The sequence below is a fragment of the Spizellomyces punctatus genome, assembly GCF_000182565.1.
Source record: "Spizellomyces punctatus DAOM BR117 chromosome Unknown supercont1.16, whole genome shotgun sequence".
Classification (NCBI taxonomy): Eukaryota; Fungi; Chytridiomycota; class Chytridiomycetes; order Spizellomycetales; family Spizellomycetaceae; genus Spizellomyces; species Spizellomyces punctatus.
In genome coordinates, this window is record NW_015971552.1 from 432,615 (window position 1) to 451,195 (window position 18,581).

Genomic DNA, 18,581 nt, shown 5'->3' on the forward strand with positions numbered 1-18,581 from the left:
TACTCTGTAGAAATCCCATAAAATACCAAATTTTCAAAATCCAGAAAACAAAGAGAGGAAATGCATGGACCACGGGTTTATATACTTGCGCTCATGAACCAAAAAGTCTATTTTGATTTCAAAAGAAAAAAGGCTTACAAGCCCTGTGAAAGTAGTCTATTCTTTCGCGACCCGTCATTGATTGACATTTAACAAGCTACCGGCTCCTGCCCTCCAAAAATATTCATTATTGAAATGTATCGAGTCGAATAGCACATCAGACAAATGTCCATGTCCTATTCCTCCACATTAACTGTAAATAAGTGTATTGGATTTTAATTCTATGCATGATACATGATACGTTTATAGTTTGCAATGATATGAAGAATGCACTCCACGAGTCTCCTTCCAAAAAGTTAAGCAAACTATTGCAGACCAGGCAATACCCACGTGACATTTCACGTGAATACATGACATGAATTTAATTTGTGAAATTGGTGAGGGGCTAAACATTTAACCACTCTTGTTGTCCCAAAGATCAAGGTCTTTTACGCACAGCTGCGTTTTCATGCAGGTCCTTCTGTTTGGAGGGTTTCCGTTTTCTTTTATCAACCAGAAGTTTTTGAATCGTTTTAACTGTCTTTTGAACTATTTGCAAGATGGGGGATGATGCATCGCAGAGACGTTTACATGCCATCAAAGGACATTTACAAGGTACCCGTTTTCTATCCAACATTAAACAATCCGCACAGGCACAAAAACTAACACCACACATCAAAAAAAGATGCCCCCAAAAAACACAAACTCCTCATAGCAAACCGTTCCGAAATCGCCATCCGAATCGCCCACGCAGCCTCCGCACTGAATTTCCACACAATCGGAATCTACACTATAGATGACGCCGAGTGTTTACATGTCAAGAAATGTGATGAGGCGGTGCAGATTGGCAAGGGTGTGAATGGATATTTGGATATTGAGGGGATTTTAAATGTGTGTAGGGAACGGGGGGTTTGGGGTGTGCATCCTGGGTATGGGTTTTTGAGGTATGTAATGTGTGGGATTTATGTTATGGGTTCTTTTTTTTAATTAATGTTTTTTGTCAAGTGAGAATAAAGAGTTTGCGAGACGGTGTGAGGAAGAAGGGATTGTGTTTGTTGGACCTTCTTCGGACATGTTGGGATTATTTGGTGACAGTACGTAACCATTTCAAAATCCCCCCCCCCCCCCCCCCATGTACAAATCGTAAGTCTCATTCTCTCTTCATTAAACTAGAACTCGCAGCCAAAGCCCTCGCAACCTCTCTCGGTATCCCAACCCTCAAATCCACAACGGGACCCACAACACTTGATCAAACCCTGTCATTCCACTCCAAACTCTCCAACCCCATCATGATCAAATCGATTCACGGAGGAGGTGGAAGAGGCATGCGAATCGTACATGACCCAAAAGAGATTCCAAAAGCGTATGCGCTTGCTCAAATGGAATCTGAACGGAGTTTCGGGAATGGGGATGTTTATGTCGAGGAATTTCTTGCGCGGGCTCGACATGTTGAGGTTCAGGTTATTGGTGATGGGAGGGATGTGGTGCATTGTTGGGAGAGGGAGTGTACGTTGCAGAGACGGAATCAAAAGTTGGTGGAGGTTGCGCCTTGTCCTGCGTTGGAGGATGGTGTGAGGATGAGAATTGTGGATGCTGCTGTAAAAATGGCCAAAGCTGGGTGAGTTATTCCCAAAAAACAAACAAAAAAAAGGACAAGAGGGATATATTAACTTGTATGTCTTTAGAAAGTACAAATCATTGGGAACATTTGAATTCCTCCTCTCCCCAACAACAAACAAATTCTACTTTCTCGAAACCAACCCCCGAATCCAAGTCGAACATACCATCACCGAAGAAACCACTCGCATCGACCTAGTCCAAACCCAACTCTCCATCTCCCTCGGCCACAGTTTAGTAAACCTCGGTTTAACAAACATACCCAAACCCACAACATACGCCATCCAACTCCGTATCAACGCAGAAACATACGAAAAAGGGGACGTGATACCTTCTTTTGGATATATAAAAGCATTTGATCCACCTACTGGCCGTGGGATTCGAGTGGATACAGCTGGATACGCGGGGTACACCCTTCCATCGACCTTTGATTCCCTTCTTGCTAAACTAGTGATATTTGATGCACCGAGTTTTACGGCAGGGTTGGATCGAGCTTATCGGGCGTTACGTGAGTTTCGGATTGAGGGTGTGCAGACGAATATGGGTGTTTTGATGGGGTTGTGTTTGGATGAGGAGGTAAGGGGGTCTAGGGTTTGGACGCGGTATATTGAGGAACGGGGTGTCAAGGCTTTGAATGGACCCAACATGTTTTTTGAGAAGAGACGGGTGGTGGAGAAAAGTGAGGAGGTGGTTGTGGGGCCTGAAGGGAGTGTTGCGGTTCGGATGCCCATGCATGGTGTTGTCGTGTAAGTTTGGACGTTTTGATTCTTTGTTTGAAATATTTGGGGTTGTTTATTTTTTATTTTTTAGGGCTTTGAATGTTGGAGTGGGGGATACAGTCTCTACAGGACAAGAGGTAAAAAAAACCCCCTTCAACCAAACTACAAGTTTATTGGTTTCACATATCATACTCACACTTTTCCGCATTGTACCAGCTCGCGATTATATCCGCCATGAAAATGGAACACGCCATTTCATCCCCCCAATCTGGTGTAATAGCCTCCATACCCACTACACTAGGATCAACCCTCGAACCCTCCTCTCCCATCCTGTACGTAACATCCCGCAATATCACAACAGACGACATTACTAACAAACTACATAAAGATTCATCACCCCAATGGACTCGACGATACTTGCAAAGGAATCTACACCAGCGAATCTGGACGTCATTCGACCGGATTTGGCGGACCTTTTTGAGCGGCGACGGGTATTAACGGATGAAGCCCGTGTTGACGCTGTGCGTAAGCGGCATGAAAAAGGGAAATTGACTGCCTGGGAGAATGTTGTTGGGTTGGTGGATGAGGGGAGTTGGATAGAGTATGGGAGTTTAGGTAAAACCGAAAAAAAAACCACTATTTATTGTTCACGTAACGGTTTTGTTTATGTTCATGTTTTCTTTTTGGGGGGATTTGTTAAATAGCTGTAGCAGCTCAATCCTCCCGACGATCCGAAACCGAATTAACAAAAATCTCACCTCGCGATGGAGTATTAACTGGGTTTGGAACCATTAATGCCCACCTCTTTCCAACCCAATCTCGAGCGGCCGTTATCGCATGTAAGTTTCTCATACTGCTACTTCTTTTACGACTTGCTAACGTATTTTTTTTTGTGGTAGATGATTATACGGTTTTTGCGGGAACACAGGGATATTATAACCATTTGAAACAAGATCGGATTCTTCACCTTGTGCATAAATTTCGGATACCTTTGGTGGTGTTTTGTGAAGGTGGAGGTGGACGGCCTGGGGATGTTGACGTACGTATGCACCAACATTGCAACAAGTCAAAACCAAAAACTAACATGTGTATTGTTTTTTTTTTTTTTTTTTTTGTAGACACCCACATTAACGGGACTAAATGTCCCAACCTTCCACTCCCTAGCCCAAATATCATCAAAAGTCCCAACCATCGGCATCGCCTCTGGAAACTGTTTTGCCGGGAACGCCGCCCTCTTATCCATGTGTGATATCATTATCGCGACCGAGGATGCGTGTATTGGGATGGGAGGACCGGCCATGATTGAAGGGGGTGGATTGGGACGCGTAAAAGCAATCGAGATTGGACCTGTGGATGTCCAGGTTCGGAATGGTGTCATGTGAGTATGGAATGGCAAATATTATAGTCTTTTTTTGAGCAATTAAACTAATGTATGTTTTCTTGGGGGGTTAAATAGTGATGTACTCGTTAAAACGGAACGAGATGCCATCACGCCAACCAAACAATACCTATCCTACCTCCAAGGCCGTCTTCCATCCTTTACATGCGCAGATCAACGGGCCCTTCGGCACGCCATACCCGAAAACCGTAAAAGAAGTTTTGCAATCCGGAATGTGATTAACGTTCTTGCGGATACAGATAGTATATTGGAATTACAAAAAGGGTTTGGAGAGGGTGTTGTTACCTGTTTTATACGCATCGAGGCAAGTTTGTTATTATAAACAATTAAACATACGCAGGAAACGAAAAAATAAATAACAATAATATTTTTTAGGGCTGGCCATTCGGACTCGTAGCAAACAACTCACAACACAATAGTGGAGCCATCGACTGTTCTTCCGCAACAAAAATAACCCGTTTTATCCGTCTCTGTGATCGGAATGGTATCCCCATTCTTTCATTATGCGATACACCGGGGTTTATGGTGGGTGTTGAGGCGGAAAAAACGGGGCAGGTACGGAGGTTTGGAGAGTTGTTTTGTGCGTGGGGTGCGATCAAGGTTCCTGTTTTCACTGGTGAGTACGCACTTTTTTTTACACGTTCTTGTCCCAACAAACACATTTTTTAATATTTTACTGTAGTCATTCTACGTAAAGCCTATGGTCTAGGCGCCCAATCCATGGCCTCTGGTTCCCTCTCATCCCCCTTTTTCAGCATCGCATGGCCAACAGGTGAATTCGGTGCCATGGGTCTCGAAGGTGCCGTTCGATTAGGATTCAAAAAAGAATTAAAAGGGGATGATGGAAAGGAGTTTGAGAGGTTGGTTAACGAGTTTTATGAAAAGGGCCGCGCGGTGAGGGTTGCGAGGGGGGTCGAGATTGATCAGGTATAAAGTTGTTTTGGTTTTTTTGGGAATGTGTGATGGGTGATGCTGATGTTGTTTTTTGTTATGATTTATTTTTTTTTTAAAGGTGATTGATCCGGCTGAGACGAGGCAGTGGGTTTTGAGGGGGTTCTTGTCGTGTGGAGGTGGCATCCCAAAGCAAGGCTTGGCATAGTTACAAAGTTGATGAGGGCATTTCATAGTCCATAGGGTTGCTTTTTCGAATATCTGTTAGAGTTGGTGTGTCCGACGTTTCGACCATGACCAACACACTATGCGTTAAATGTCTAGATAGCAAACGTTACCTATCCCACAATGATAGTAATCTATAATGTTGCGGTTCTGAAAAAAAGGATTGCAGAAAAGTCATTGCAAACATAATACCTCAAAGTAAAAACGTAAAAGCTTTGATCAATATACAAACATGTTTTTTTCCAATTTCATAAAGAAATCTCTCTCAACATACAAAAAAACACACACACAAAGGGCTCCGACGACAACAAAGAACATAAAGAACAAACGAAAAAAAAATAATGTACAAAACAGCTCTCCCTCCCTCTCTCTCTCTCTCTCTCTACATCCTTTCCTCAAAACATTCGAAAGGTTTTTTTTTTCTCTGGTGTCCTTTTTGTCCCTTTTTCTCTTTTTCCTATCCAACAGTGATATACATTTTGTTGCGTCCATTGTCCTTTCAAAAAAAATGCGCCAGCAAAAGTGGCCGACCGCCTCTCGAGTTTCCTTAAAAGTTTTCTAACAAAGAAAACAATCGAGTTGGTAAAATGCAAATCATCAAAAAAACAATAGAAAATAAAACCTCACCTTTTCCATAAAAGAACCGTGTTCCATTTTCGGTGGCTTCTGTCCACCGATTACACGCCTTGTGCAGCGCCCCACTCAAGACCTTGGGTCCACAAAACAAGACACCGACATCCGTGCCAGGGTGGTTGGTCCGTACCATTTTAAAGATTTGATCCCAGTTTGGTCGCCCATAGTGGGTTGGAGAGCGTAATCCCGTAATGGCATCCGATACACCTTCCTCATCATTGACGATAATGTTTTTGACTTCATCGATTTTGAGCCCGCCAGTGAGGTACGTGTGGATTTCAATGAAACCGTCAATGTTTTCTTCCTCAAGGGTCATGAGAAGGTCTTGGAACCATTCAAAGGCGTCCTTGTCACGACAGACCCAGAAAAAGTAGACCTTTCTGAGGCGGACCATGCCGTTGGGGTTGTTGATGCGGTACCAAATGGTCTTGAGGATGGAGGCAAAGGGCGTGACACCGATACCGGCTCCAACGAGGATGGCAGCTTCATAGTCAAACACGTCCTCAGAGGCAGAACCGTAGGGGCCGTCAATCATGACGAGGGGGAGAGACGTGGGAGGGGCCATGCCTTGCTCGTCCTTGTCGCCAAACCGGCATCCGCAGCGCTTGGCAAATTTGGTGGTCCAATCACCAACGACACGAATGTGGATCGAGACGAAATCTTCGTGGGGGGACGACGTAAGGGTAAACGGGTGCCATTCAAAGTTGCCAATCTCTGGACAGCAAATGAAAATGTACTGTCCGGCCTTTGTGACACACGAGGGCTTCTTGACTTGAATTTCCACCACTTTGGAGGGGTGTTGGACGACTTTGGAAATGTACGTTTTGCGTCTTCCACGGACTTCGCGCACAATGCGCTCGACGAGGTAGGCGACACCAGAAAGGACCCACCATTTCCAGAATGTAGCACCTCCACGGCACTTGTCGATGGGGGGCGAACCTGGCGGGGGATCATCCGCCTTGATAAAGCAGAATGCACCGTGCATCAAGAGACCGCCGAAAAAGACGATAAACAGGTGGTGGGTGAACCAAAACTGTTCAAAGTACTTGCGGCGGACACCTTCGACGGCCGAGGTGACCATGAGAAAAAAGGCCAGCGTGATGACTTGACCCGTGAGACCGGGACCCGAGAGCCAAGCGAGTTCCATGGCCGACATGTTTTGAGCGCCGAGGGTTTTTTCCACGTTGAGGTAGTTGAAGTAGTGAGCGACGATGTGGACATAGGTCCAAAAGACGATACACCAGGCGATAAAGATGTGAAAGGTAATGTTTTTGTCAAAGGGGACAAATTTGTTTAGAAAGGTTGTGCGAACCATGGAGATCAAGTTTCTGCAGACGGTAAAGAGGAGGATGGCGCAATTGAGGTTGATGACGTTTGCAGCGGAACGTGCCATGGGGAGGCCGTGTGAGATGACGGAGCGAAAAAACGATAGATTGGGAGCCGTCCAGAGCTGGTAGTAACCGTAGGCAAAGTAGGCAATCTGAATGCCAATCCACAGAACGGTAAAGATTTGCCGTGGTCCTATAATAGAATGAGCCAAGCATGTTAGCACAGTGTTTTACTGTTAGCAAGCCGTGGCTCCCATTGTTTCCCCCTCCCAACCTCGACTCTGCGACCTTTCCAACACTTGTGTGCGTGTGTGCGTGTACGTGCGAGTCTCTGATTCCCTCCTAATTCCCATTGTCCAGTTTTGCAATTCGCACCGCAACTCACCTTCATTGACCATCCAATTGTCAAAGCGAACCCGCAGTTTGCTCTTTCTTGTCCGTGGAGGGAGAACACCAATGTTGACCTTGTGCTCTCCTGCCGAGCCCTTGTAGTAAACGCTCTGAGATGGAGGCATTGCGTGTGTTCTGTGTGTGTACGTGGGGGGGAATGCAGTCTTCTATCTAGTGCGAATGCGTGTGTGTGTGTGTATATGCGCAGGACAAACGAGTGTCCTCCCCAGTCTAGTAAAGGAATGCACTAGTTCCCTACTCTCTCTCTGTCGTTGTCGAATTCGTTCACCACTGACACTGCAAGATTGCAACTATATACAAACACACAAACCAAGTGTGTTGATGAGAGTGACAGAAGAAGAAGTAAGTAAAAGTAAGCTAAAGTCTAATAAGTGGGTGGGAATAAAATATGAAACAATTCAACCCCTCATTTGACCGCAACCATCCCATGTAATACGCGAAAAAGAAAAGTCTAAAACACTCTATACAAGAGACACACAAGAGACACGAGTGAAAAGAGATCAATACAAAAAGAGGAGAAATTCAAAAGGAGAAAAAGTGTCTCCATGTCTCTCATTCCAATTAGGAAAGAAAGAAGAAGAGTCATAATGACTCTAATAATAATCCCACTCAAACACTAAATAAGGAGAAATTATAATTAATATTTCTGTTCACATTGGTAGACTCGCTCTAGACTTCCACACACACAGTTGTTAGTGAGAGCGAGAGTGATAGAGAGAGAGAGAGAGAGAGAGAGAGATTAAGAATGTGTGTGTGTGTGTGTGTGTGTGAGATGAGAGAGAAAAGCAACTTCAATAATCAATTATAACGACTATTTACATATTCTCTTGATCTCTCTCATTCTCTCTCTCACACACTTTTTTGTTTCTCTCACTCATTCTCACTCATTCTCACTGTCTGTGTGTATTTCTCTCTCTCTCACTTCAAACTTACTCTTTTTACCACGCGCGTTTGATGATTATCATTACTACTTGTGAAACATTATTATACATACATGTTCTATCTAGAATATTTACATTATATTTCTTTTACTTTCGGGTTATTTGATTGCAATTACATTGTTTGTTAGTGCATGGTCTCTCTTCAATGCAACAAGAGGGAATTCAAACATTACAGAATTCCCTACTCTACAAGTATGAGCAACTACTCTTGTTACGGATTCCACACGATGTAGTATTCTTTATTTTCCATGCTTGTTTGACTATTCTCATGGGGAATGGTCACTCGGGCACCTAGTCTCACATGTTTAGGTTTTCTTCATTCACACACACACGCACACGATCTTTGATGATGGGGACAGCTGCATGGGTGACTCGATCTCTGTTTGGATAAGTATTCTCACAGAGTGGAAAGAAGCGACATGTACGCACCATACACACACAGCATGTCTGCATACAGAGTTCAGTGGAACTAAGGACCATGGACCATTTGGTCAATGTCATTGCATTTTCATGACGGCCAGAACATGATCTTTTGGTACAAGAATTTGTGACATCCAAGCAAGACCAGGATCTCTTCTGCCTTTTTACTCTACGTTAAACGCAAATACTCGAAGCCGTAAGCACGAACCCGTGAGTGGCATCCATTGCATTCCACGCTCTCATCATCCTCGCTCTGGCTCAGAGTATGCCCTCTATTAAAGGACTCGCTCATGCTTACAGTACCTTTATCCAGTGACAAATGTAGCTGCCAGATTCTTCCCAAATGCGCCTGGGGGGAAATGCAATGCATTGTCAACATGCAAGAGTCTCTTGTGCGGGGAATCAGATGCTAGAGTACTTTTAATTGCCAAATCAATGCCTCGAGGTGTTCCAAAAATCGTACATTCCATATTGTGATCGATTACGTCAGCACATGCGTCATGTTTTTGTACAGAGATCGCTCGCTCTGTGAGGGCATGTTGGAACACCTTTTTTCATTATCGGGCTCGCCAGACCTGACACGACTCCAACAAATTGCCTTGACCGTCTTGGACTTGGCGGCAACAGAAAAACGAATCCCTACGACATGCATCCCTCTGTCGCCGAAATGTATCTACCCAACGACCAAACATCCGTCCAGCTCGAATCGCTCGAACTCGAAGCGCTCAAAAGAGACAATCAAGTACTTTTACCCATCCCATCCTCTCCTTCCTCCGTACCGTCACCACCACCACCATCACCACCGCCACCACCACCGTCAGTATCAGGACACAAAAAAAAGTGCATGTGCCTCCATACCCTCCTGTCCACCCCTCTCGTTGCCCATATCCTCACTACCCTCCGCAACCCACTCTACGCCCACCGTCTATTGAAATGTCTAGTCACTTTTTACGCCCTCTACATTATCACTTGGGTCCCATCCGCCCGACACGCTCTCACACCCTCTCTCCTTCTCGCGCCGCTTGCTGTCGTCTTTTTCCATCCGGGCCGGACACTTGGTGCGCAATTGGAGTCGGTTGCGTTTGGATTGGTGGGTGCGGGTGTGGGAGCGGCCTATACGCTTTTGGCCTACGTTGCGATGGCGGCTGTGCAGAGAAATGTGAGTGTTGGGTTTTGGAGGGGGGTGGTGGGTGTCATTGTGTTTTGTTTGCCAGTGTTTTGTTTCAGTGCGTTGAGGAGTTTGGTGCCGAGGTTGAGGGTGGGTATTTGTAATTTTTTTTTTTTATATTTCATGTAATGAAGTGATGGATTTAAATACTAGTTTCTTTGATTCACTATGTTAGATCTTTTCGACATTGGGTCTTTTGGTCATTATACTCAATGTCATTCGCGGGTACGATGATCCGTCTGTCAACACCCAAACCGTATGGTATGCCATCGTTCCTTTCCTATTTGCAGGGGGTGTGTCCCTTGTTGGGAGCATCGCCCTGTGGCCCGAAACGGCCAACAGTCAATTACGGTAAATCTCTTTTTATGTTTTCAACAAACACATTTTATGTTTGTAACAAAATGCTTATAACCTTTTGTAGACACGAACTTGTCTCCATCACGGATTCCATTACAAAGTGCTTGGACGCCCAAGTCACCCTCTTTATCCACACCTGCCATCCTCTCCCAACTCCCCCGACACCACCCCTCGACACGATCCTCTCCACCCTCCCCCGTCTCAAAACCCTCAAAAACGAAGCAACGCACGAATTAACGGGAGGATACTACACCCGGACCCAACTCCGTGCACTCATCCGATCCATCCGAACCCTTGCGAGGCATTTGGAGGGCATGCAAGCCGGTGTCCTCGGCACCCGATGCGCACAAGGTCCCTTTTTACCCGTCTTGGATCGCTTTATTCAAGACTTGAACCCCGCGTTACGCCTTCTTGTTGAATCCTGTCAACGCGATTTGGACCGTCTACGTACCCTCTTTACATGCCCTCACCTCGATATTACATTTAAACCCTCCACCCTTTCCACCGTCCTTCCAGTCTTTGTCCGCGTTCAACGAAAAGCAATGGAACGCCTCTCACTGTTGCAAAATAAGGACCCCCTCGCAACTGAACCCTTGTACAGAACCTGTTTTTTTGTATTTAGTTTAATGCGGTTTGCGGAAACACTTTTAGATATGCTCCCTCTCCTATCCGATATGCAACAATCAAAGAAATTCCGAATTTACCTCCCTTCTTCTTCGCTATTTTATCGTTCCAAACCCCTTCCTCCCATCTCATCCACTCGCCCAAACATTACCTACGACCCTCCCCCGCGCACCCTCCGTCAACGCATCGTGTATGGTGTACAAGATGTATTGAATTCTCCACATGTCAGGTTTGGATTGCGGAATGCTTTTGCGGCTCTAGTGGCTGCTTTGCCTGGTTATGTTGAGAGTACTCGGGACTGGTATATGCGGATACAGGGGTACTGGGTATGTATTCGTGTTTTGTGTTTTTCTGTTTTCATTTGGTAGCGTTTGCTCGTTGGTGGTATTTATTGAGATTGTTGTTTCTTATGTAGGTGTTGTTTACGATTGTCGTGTTGGGTATGTACAAACGAATTTTCCTATATTCACTGCCCTCATTCTTTTGTTTTTTTGCGACCTCATTCCCGCTCTATCTACATTAGTCTATCCAACCCTCGGAGCAACATGGCCCATGGCCATGTATCGTATCCTCGGGTACGTTTTTCAATTTTCACACATACATGACATTCCCTAACTCTTATAGACAATTCAAGAACGATTTCAGGAGCACTATGGGGATTTATTTCATGGGTGATTGCACCAGAGAATCCATACATTATTTCCGTCCTGCTTTTACCATTTGCGATTGGGTGTTGGTATGTTATTCTTTTCACTGGGTATTCCTATGCAGGTATTGTTGCCCCTATTTTTTATGTATCATTATTTATTTTTGCAACACCATGACCCACTCTTTGACTATTTTCCAGGCGTAGTAGGTCTCTTGACGCACATCATCGTCATATTCGAATACCCAACCTACGTCCCCCAAGCCGACCGCAGTATCTTTTCCTACGCCCTCGCACGATGCATCACCGTCCTCATTGGCTCTATTATAGCCGTTTTGGCTTCTTGGCTCATTTTTCCGCAACTTGCCCGCAAACTCGTTCGATATGCCATTGCAACTACTTGTCGCGATTTAGGCCAAATTTATGAAATGGAGATGGTATGGTTAGTTGAAAAAGCCCGTAATGTTGATATACCGAGTCAACCTCCCACTACGACAACAACAACAACAACAACAACAACACATCATCGTCCACATCACCTCGTCACCACCATCCAACAATCCCTATCAAATCTTAAATTACTCTTAATCCCCCAAGCTACAAAAGAACCCGATTTGGAACCACCCCCCTTTTCTCCATCAACCTACACAACCCTCGTTACGCACCTCCAAACAATCCTTACGATCCTCTCCGCCATGCGAGACGTCAGTGAAACGTGGTACACCCAAGACCAACAGCAAGGTGTTTTAAGGTTTTTAGGGTTGATTCGAAGAGAACGCCGATACCTTGTTTCCTCTATTACGACATTATTGTATATCCTTTCGGGGGCGTTGGTCACTAGGACACCCTTACCGGCTTATATTCCCTCCCCCCATCAAGATTTGGATACACTTCATCAGGCGCTTTTGAGGGTTATGGAGAAAGAGTGTGGAATACCGCCTTCTCAACGGGTTTTTGTGTATGCTTTTGCGCTTGGGAATCGGTTGATTGTTGCGGAGGTTGAGGGGCTTGTTGAGTATGTTGAGCGGGTGGTGGGGAGGGAGAGGGTTGTGTTTGGGTTCCAGGAGGGGAGTGCTGGGAACGCGGTTGAACATGTTGAGATGAATGTTGACTCGCGTGATGCTCCTCATTCAACGACAGTAGAGAAACAAGAGAATGGAGGTGATGACATTCCCCCTTGTTCTTCATCATCATCTACAATCTTGATTGAATGGAATGGTTGGAAACGAAACCCAGACCTAGTCGGAATAGGATGGTAAAAAATACATTATATAAAAACAAAAAAAGAAAACCATTTGTTGAACAATTTTTTACACTCCTTCACTCAACAAGACCCCTTGCTCCTTTTTATACCGCCCGCGGACACTCCGTCCCCCAAAAGCTTTAACCAAACCCTTCATACCCAAAAACCAAAACACACCCAACAATTTAAAAAACGCTAATCCAGCCGTAACACTCAATAAAACATTTAGGTACCCATTTCCACTCCACGTTGTCCCAACGGCAAACAAGACGGCATTTGAGGACAAATAAGTCAACATCATGATGGTTCGAAAGGACTTGTAGTCGTCTTCTTGTTGGGTTTTGGGGTCTTGAGTTGATGTGGATACGTTGGATGGGAGGGATCGGAGTTCGTCGAGGGTTTCGGAATAGTGTTGTGCAAGTGTTGTTTGGTCGGTCGAGATTGAAACATCTGCTACCACGGTTCCGTCGCTTTGTTTTTGGGCTTGGACGGTTGGAAGCGTAGTTGGTTTTGATTCACCTCTGTTTTGGTTTGTTAGTGAATTCATCAATTTTCTTGAATGTATACGGTAAAAACATACTTTGTTCCCCAGGATACATCGTGGAGGTTGGATAGGGCATACACAGTGAGAACATTGATATACGAGGGAAGCAACAAGAGATCTACCCCCCCCCCCCCCCCCAAAAAAAAACCATTAAAAAAAACATAACCCCAAATCACCACAAACAAAAAACAAACGGACTCACATTGCACAAAACACGTAAACATATGCGCAAAATCCAACTGCAAAAAACTCGCCAAAAAATACACACCCACCGTCGAGGCCAACGTCACAGCATACACCAAACTCTCCCGTTTAGCATCCCGCAATTTCACATCCATTTCTTTCCGCATCACTCTTGCCACTTGGTTTACCAACGTATTCATTAATAACTGCCCTCCATCTCTGGTGGGTTGTACGGCAGGTTCCACGAGCGGCCGCAACACACTCCCATAATCCATATTATATTGCGTTCGAACAAATTGGGTTGTTTGAATTAACCGTCGAACCAAGAGTCCAATCATGACGGCTCCAATCACACCAAACCCAAACATGACGGCCTTGTACGTTCGTCGAAAGGCTTGAGGGCGGTTCCCGAATGATATGATGAATAAACAGACTAGAACCACTGGGTAGGAAAATCGGGCGATGCCGAGTAGGATTTGGATGATCCTGGTTCGGACGTTGGGACTTTGGCCCGCTGATGTTGGATCCGATAGGATTTGTTCCAGTTCGCCAAAGAGGAAGAAAAATGTGATGGCAAAGTTACCTAAAGAGAATCAAATGCGTTGTAAAAACAATGCAAAGGTATCGAGTGTGACACAAAGTTTCATTACCTAGGATAAACCACGAGAAAACTTGGTTCACGACATTATATAAATACTGTACCGTGAACGCTAGTTTTCGTAACAAACTATGCCGCGTCGACCACATTCGCGTAATATTCGCCAAAGCATAAAACCTATACTTGGTCATTAGCCCCTCTCCAAAATCCAACGTCTTCTCCCAAAAAACAAAACTTACCCAGCAAACAAACTCCCATTCAACCATCGCCGCCTCTGCGACAAAAACTCTGGAATCGATTCAGGTACATCCGTATCCGCTTTAGCATCATTCACATAATGCAACGTCCACCGTCCATTAGGTTTAGCAACGAGCTCAAAACAAAGGATTCGATCCTCGGCTAAATACAAATTGGCAGAAAAAATGGAACTGTCTTGTGGTTTGCCGACACGTGCTTCACCCTGTGTACACACACCTATCAGTATACTGTGTACACACACAATTGCGTTTGAAATTGGGCTTGATGGATTTTTTAGGTACCTCAAAGTACTTTGAAAGAGGTCCTTGCCCGGGTCCCAAATCCTGCAACGCTTGCCATCGATACGCCGAAAATGCACCCGGAAGCACGCTAATGTACCCAAAAGCACTTTCAAGGGCTAAAAGAAAAAAAACAAACAACTTTAGCAAACCTATCATGTAACAGAAAAAGAATAAAGAGAATAATACGCACACTTGTCTAACAGATTTGAAATCTTGTACTCAAAGTTCTGACTCGCCACCAGTGGGTTCATGATGTTTTTAAAGTACGTCAGACCTTGACCCAAGTCTGCTCGAATCTCACCGCATGCGCCCGCAATCTGTATAGACCAGAATGAGCCTTTCAACACGACAGCTTCAACACACTGTCAAAAGCGCTTACCTGGTCATTCCGATAAAAAGCCTTCCACAGTGAATACAAACTATTGGCAGAAGGTTTCGTCCCAACGTCAATCAACTATAGTATTCACAAAAATAATTCAGTCCCCGACATAGACTAAATCCCACCATACGACAAACAAAGATTATACAAACCACACAGACACGCGGATCCAGTAACGCCGAAAAGGCCCTAAAAAACCATCGATGGGAGTTGATCTTTTTCGCATTCTTTTCTTTAAGACAGAATATTGTTTGTATGGGTGGAATTCCTTCTTTTGGGCCCCATAGTTGCATTTTGGTGTCAAGGACTTTTTGGGGTGTGTATTCGAAAATGTCTGTTCGTATCGCGTTGTCAGCAAAAAGTGGTTGAAAGTTCAAGTACAGGGTTGGTTTTTACTTACGTGCGGTGGTTTCGTCGCCATTCACGGCGGATTGGGCCACACCGTCTTGATACACGCCCATGACTTCAAGGACTTTGAGAACAGTTGGATGGATTTTAGATCGTCCGTCCGCCACTAAAAGGATGTACCGTTTACTCTTGTTGTTGGTTGGTTCTCCTTAGAGATGAGTGTATTTACCTATGCAAATAGCCACTTTCTTCCATCCATCTGCATCCCATCCATTCTTGTTTTTCTCGCAGAGATACTTTAGGTTTTGAGCAAGGGCAAACATGGTGCGGTTAAAGCCTTCCTATCCATCCAGAAACGACGTCGGATTTAGTCCATTGCTATCCAAATGACAAAGCAACACCTGTTCATACATGGTCTTCATTGTACATGGTAACGACAACGAAAATCTCTATCCGTCGCTGATAATTCGCGCATCGAAGATTGTATCCTCGCTCGACAAAATTGTCTGGATCTGAAAAGTGCCGGTTTCAGTTACCCTACCCGTTACCTCACTCTATTTGCAAAAAAGCTCTTTTCCTACATACCACATGTCGAAGCCGTATACCGCATACTCTCAAACTCTTCCCCCTTCCCATACTGCACCTCCTTGATCACCTCATCCGGAACCCGCTGCTTAATCACAAAATTCCCAGTCTGAGACAACTTGACGGTCTTGATCCGTCTATTTATCGTCGTCTTTCTCTTCCTCAACGTACTATCGTATCCAACCGGCGAGAGCTCGTCATCATCAGCAGGCGGATAGAGATTGGCGGTGCTTGTAGGTGGATACTCTGCGTATCCCGCCTGTCCAGGCGCGTAAAGAACCGGAATGCTCTGGTGGATCCCAGGTGGTGTATCTGACTCCCATGTCTTTGGTGTGCTCGTTTCGGAGGGGTAAATATCAAGCTGGGTTTCTCCGGAATTGACTGACGGTTCGTAGGCGTCGCTAATGTAGCTTGCCCGAGGGTCGGCATGTTCGATATTGGGTTCAATGAACCGAATGGATGCCATATTGCGTAAACGTGGATAAGAGGAACGGTTGTTGGGTGGGTATGGGAAAAGATGGAAACTATTTTATGGCGTTCTTCATTCGTATTGGAAAATATGGGTTTCTTGTGTGATTTCTCGAGAGATGCTGGGGGGGAGACGGTAAACCGTTCTTGTTAGGTAGGTTGTGTGTGTGGCAGATCGTCGGCTGTGCAAGTTGAAAGTACAAGCAATTTTGATCATTTATGGTTATATTGCCATGAAAGAGAGGCGCAGCAGTTGCTGTGTTGAAGGGAATTTGGAAGCAGCACAGTTGACAGTGTTGAGGCTGTAGCGAAGTGTTCTTTTTTGGATGGACTTTTGCGTGCGGCTTGAAGAAGACAGGAACAAGATTTCCCGCCTGCTACATACACACTGAATATACACGCATTGTGCATGGACATACAGTCTATGCTGTACACGGAACGAACAAGGATGGGATTCGCACGACAATCCGCCAGCATCATCTCGTTTGCCACGCTTGCCCTCCTTATCACGTACATTACAACCATCCATGCCCAACCCGCCGCACCCCCACCACAATCCCCCCCTTCCATCAAAGAAGACTGGTTAGATACTGACAACATGTTCTTTGCCCTCGTCGACGAACCAGAGAGTCCAGACGGAGAAAGCGCCCTCTACCCTCCGAACGACTGCTACGCCAATTGGTGCTTCCCTTCTGGAATGTTTGTCGACCTCGTCATCAAACACTGTAACCAAACAATCACGAAGATCGATTCAAAGTCCCTCCCGACATCTGCAAAAGAAGTTGAACAGCTACTGGGAGATTGCATTTGCGGTGCAAGCGATGATAAAGGGCTTCAACAGGATATCAACGCCATGTGGCAAACATGCGCAAACTGCTTGAACGGAAAAATGGGCGTCACCGATCCGAAGCATCATAGTACCATCAATGCAACAACATTCAATAAAGCTTGTTCGTGTAAAGACCCTGGACCCGTTCAAGCACTTGTCAACATGCAGAATCCAAATTGGGTGTGTAATGATTACGATGAGGATCGGTTACGCAATGGACGACGATCTGGAAGGGCTCTACCGGTTTTTAGACCGCCTACCTCGGCTACACCCAACAATGCGTCAGTGTCGGCGCCTAGTTCTGCTGTACCGGTTTCGGTGCCTGCATCTGCAGCACCATCGGCGGCACCATCGGCAGCACCATCGGCAGCCCCGTCCGCAGTATCCGCACCGCCTGCAGCGCCTGCACCGCCCGCAGCGAGTCCCACAAACGCCCCGGCACCACCCGCCCCTGCTAATCTGAGAATATCAGGAGCAGCTTTCATGCCACAAGCTGCAGGTGACCGATTTCCATCACCACCACCTCCACCTCCACCACCTGAAGATATCGAAGACGACTGGCGGTGGTGGATGCGTCCCGGAGGACAAAGAGAAGAACGGAGTCTGGGCGGATTGAGACCATAGTCACAAGACATTTGCGATGGATAGAAAATATTGGACTATTATATGACGCATTTTTTGTTTTGTAATTTTTACCATTCAATAGTCTTCTTTATAGTGTGCAGGTGGTAGAAAATGTCACTAGGGACAAATTCTCCCTCCAACCCACTACAGCCGGTTCTAATTTACAATTAGCCAGCCTGTCCAACCCTTCATAACCTATCCTGCAAACAAGTCCCACCCCTATCCTAACTCGCTACAGGTTCCAGCCTGGGTTGAACTGGGGTACGTGAAAAGCTAACTACTACTAGGCCCAATGACACACGCAATACGTAACGGTTGGTTCTAACCGGGTAACTAAGCCCACCACCACGAGAGAAATCCTACTAAGCCCTTGATTCCGAAATTCTTTAGTCGGAGGATGTTCAGATACTAATTAAACCAGAATTAGACTGGATAATCCGCGTGGGAAAATACAAAGATAATGCATACCTGCGATCGTAGCAATATAGTAGTAGCAGCGTTTGCAAGGGGTTATGTTGTTGTTGTAGTCGGGAGGCGAGGTCCTCGACACCACCACATCTGCATTCTCATGATTCGACCGACAGTCGCGATGAGAAGAGTTGCACAGATGCTTTGAGAGTCGAGGAACTGGTGAGGAAGGGGAGAGAGAGCAAAGGCCCACCTTTTATAGACCTTCGGCATGCGCCTCACCGCAGTTTAAAAAAAAAACATTACATGCATGCCACACCGTTTTTGAGTTAGAGGGGGTGCTGATTATGCGATATGATTAACTGGATTAATCCGG

General features: G+C 45.5%; 5 protein-coding genes across 5 annotated transcripts; 3 read left to right on the forward strand and 2 right to left on the reverse strand.

Moving 5' to 3' along the window:
* Positions 1-501: 501 nt before the first annotated feature.
* SPPG_07606 (uncharacterized protein) lies at positions 502-5,161 on the forward strand. Its single transcript, XM_016755771.1, has 15 exons — positions 502-693; positions 764-1,022; positions 1,084-1,172; positions 1,252-1,696; positions 1,764-2,441; positions 2,506-2,551; positions 2,631-2,746; positions 2,803-3,029; positions 3,119-3,253; positions 3,314-3,453; positions 3,533-3,792; positions 3,871-4,117; positions 4,189-4,429; positions 4,496-4,740; positions 4,826-5,161. The coding sequence occupies exons 1-15, from the start codon at positions 639-641 to the stop codon at positions 4,910-4,912; spliced, it is 3,270 nt and encodes a 1,089-aa protein (XP_016605259.1). The 5' UTR covers positions 502-638; the 3' UTR covers positions 4,913-5,161.
* SPPG_07607 (uncharacterized protein) lies at positions 5,142-7,759 on the reverse strand. Its single transcript, XM_016755772.1, has 3 exons — positions 7,276-7,759; positions 5,557-7,083; positions 5,142-5,487 (listed from the first exon to the last, which is right to left on the reverse strand). The coding sequence occupies exons 1-3, from the start codon at positions 7,403-7,405 to the stop codon at positions 5,477-5,479; spliced, it is 1,668 nt and encodes a 555-aa protein (XP_016605260.1). The 5' UTR covers positions 7,406-7,759; the 3' UTR covers positions 5,142-5,476.
* A 1,200-nt stretch (positions 7,760-8,959) lies between these two features.
* On the forward strand, positions 8,960-12,775 carry SPPG_07608 (uncharacterized protein). Its single transcript, XM_016755773.1, has 7 exons — positions 8,960-9,920; positions 10,006-10,181; positions 10,252-11,137; positions 11,227-11,251; positions 11,335-11,386; positions 11,446-11,582; positions 11,659-12,775. Exons 1-7 carry the CDS (start codon positions 9,309-9,311, stop codon positions 12,714-12,716), a joined length of 2,946 nt encoding a protein of 981 aa, XP_016605261.1. The 5' UTR covers positions 8,960-9,308; the 3' UTR covers positions 12,717-12,775.
* Positions 12,713-16,531, reverse strand: SPPG_07609 (uncharacterized protein). Its single transcript, XM_016755774.1, has 13 exons — positions 15,877-16,531; positions 15,703-15,803; positions 15,521-15,632; positions 15,344-15,457; positions 15,096-15,277; positions 14,944-15,018; positions 14,755-14,881; positions 14,565-14,680; positions 14,265-14,485; positions 14,078-14,202; positions 13,447-14,010; positions 13,281-13,362; positions 12,713-13,221 (listed from the first exon to the last, which is right to left on the reverse strand). The coding sequence occupies exons 1-13, from the start codon at positions 16,340-16,342 to the stop codon at positions 12,768-12,770; spliced, it is 2,739 nt and encodes a 912-aa protein (XP_016605262.1). The 5' UTR covers positions 16,343-16,531; the 3' UTR covers positions 12,713-12,767.
* A 113-nt stretch (positions 16,532-16,644) lies between these two features.
* On the forward strand, positions 16,645-17,936 carry SPPG_07610 (uncharacterized protein). Its single transcript, XM_016755775.1, has one exon. It carries the CDS (start codon positions 16,754-16,756, stop codon positions 17,795-17,797), a length of 1,044 nt encoding a protein of 347 aa, XP_016605263.1. The 5' UTR covers positions 16,645-16,753; the 3' UTR covers positions 17,798-17,936.
* The last annotated feature ends 645 nt before the right edge of the window (positions 17,937-18,581 follow it).

Coding starts and splice junctions, on each gene's coding strand:
- SPPG_07606 (XM_016755771.1), top strand. CDS start 639: ATGGGGGATGATGCATCGCAGAGACGTTTACATGCCATCAAAGGACAT. Junction 2,552..2,630: donor CAGTCTCTACAGGACAAGAG/GTAAAAAAAACC, acceptor GCATTGTACCAG/CTCGCGATTATATCCGCCAT. Junction 3,030..3,118: donor GATAGAGTATGGGAGTTTAG/GTAAAACCGAAA, acceptor TTTGTTAAATAG/CTGTAGCAGCTCAATCCTCC.
- SPPG_07607 (XM_016755772.1), bottom strand. CDS start 7,405: ATGCCTCCATCTCAGAGCGTTTACTACAAGGGCTCGGCAGGAGAGCAC. Junction 7,084..7,275: donor CAATTGGATGGTCAATGAAG/GTGAGTTGCGGT, acceptor ATTCTATTATAG/GACCACGGCAAATCTTTACC.
- SPPG_07608 (XM_016755773.1), top strand. CDS start 9,309: ATGCATCCCTCTGTCGCCGAAATGTATCTACCCAACGACCAAACATCC. Junction 11,138..11,226: donor TGCGGATACAGGGGTACTGG/GTATGTATTCGT, acceptor TTTCTTATGTAG/GTGTTGTTTACGATTGTCGT. Junction 11,583..11,658: donor CACTGGGTATTCCTATGCAG/GTATTGTTGCCC, acceptor ACTATTTTCCAG/GCGTAGTAGGTCTCTTGACG.
- SPPG_07609 (XM_016755774.1), bottom strand. CDS start 16,342: ATGGCATCCATTCGGTTCATTGAACCCAATATCGAACATGCCGACCCT. Junction 15,278..15,343: donor TGGCGACGAAACCACCGCAC/GTAAGTAAAAAC, acceptor CGATACGAACAG/ACATTTTCGAATACACACCC. Junction 14,011..14,077: donor TTTCTCGTGGTTTATCCTAG/GTAATGAAACTT, acceptor GATTCTCTTTAG/GTAACTTTGCCATCACATTT.
- SPPG_07610 (XM_016755775.1), top strand. CDS start 16,754: ATGGACATACAGTCTATGCTGTACACGGAACGAACAAGGATGGGATTC.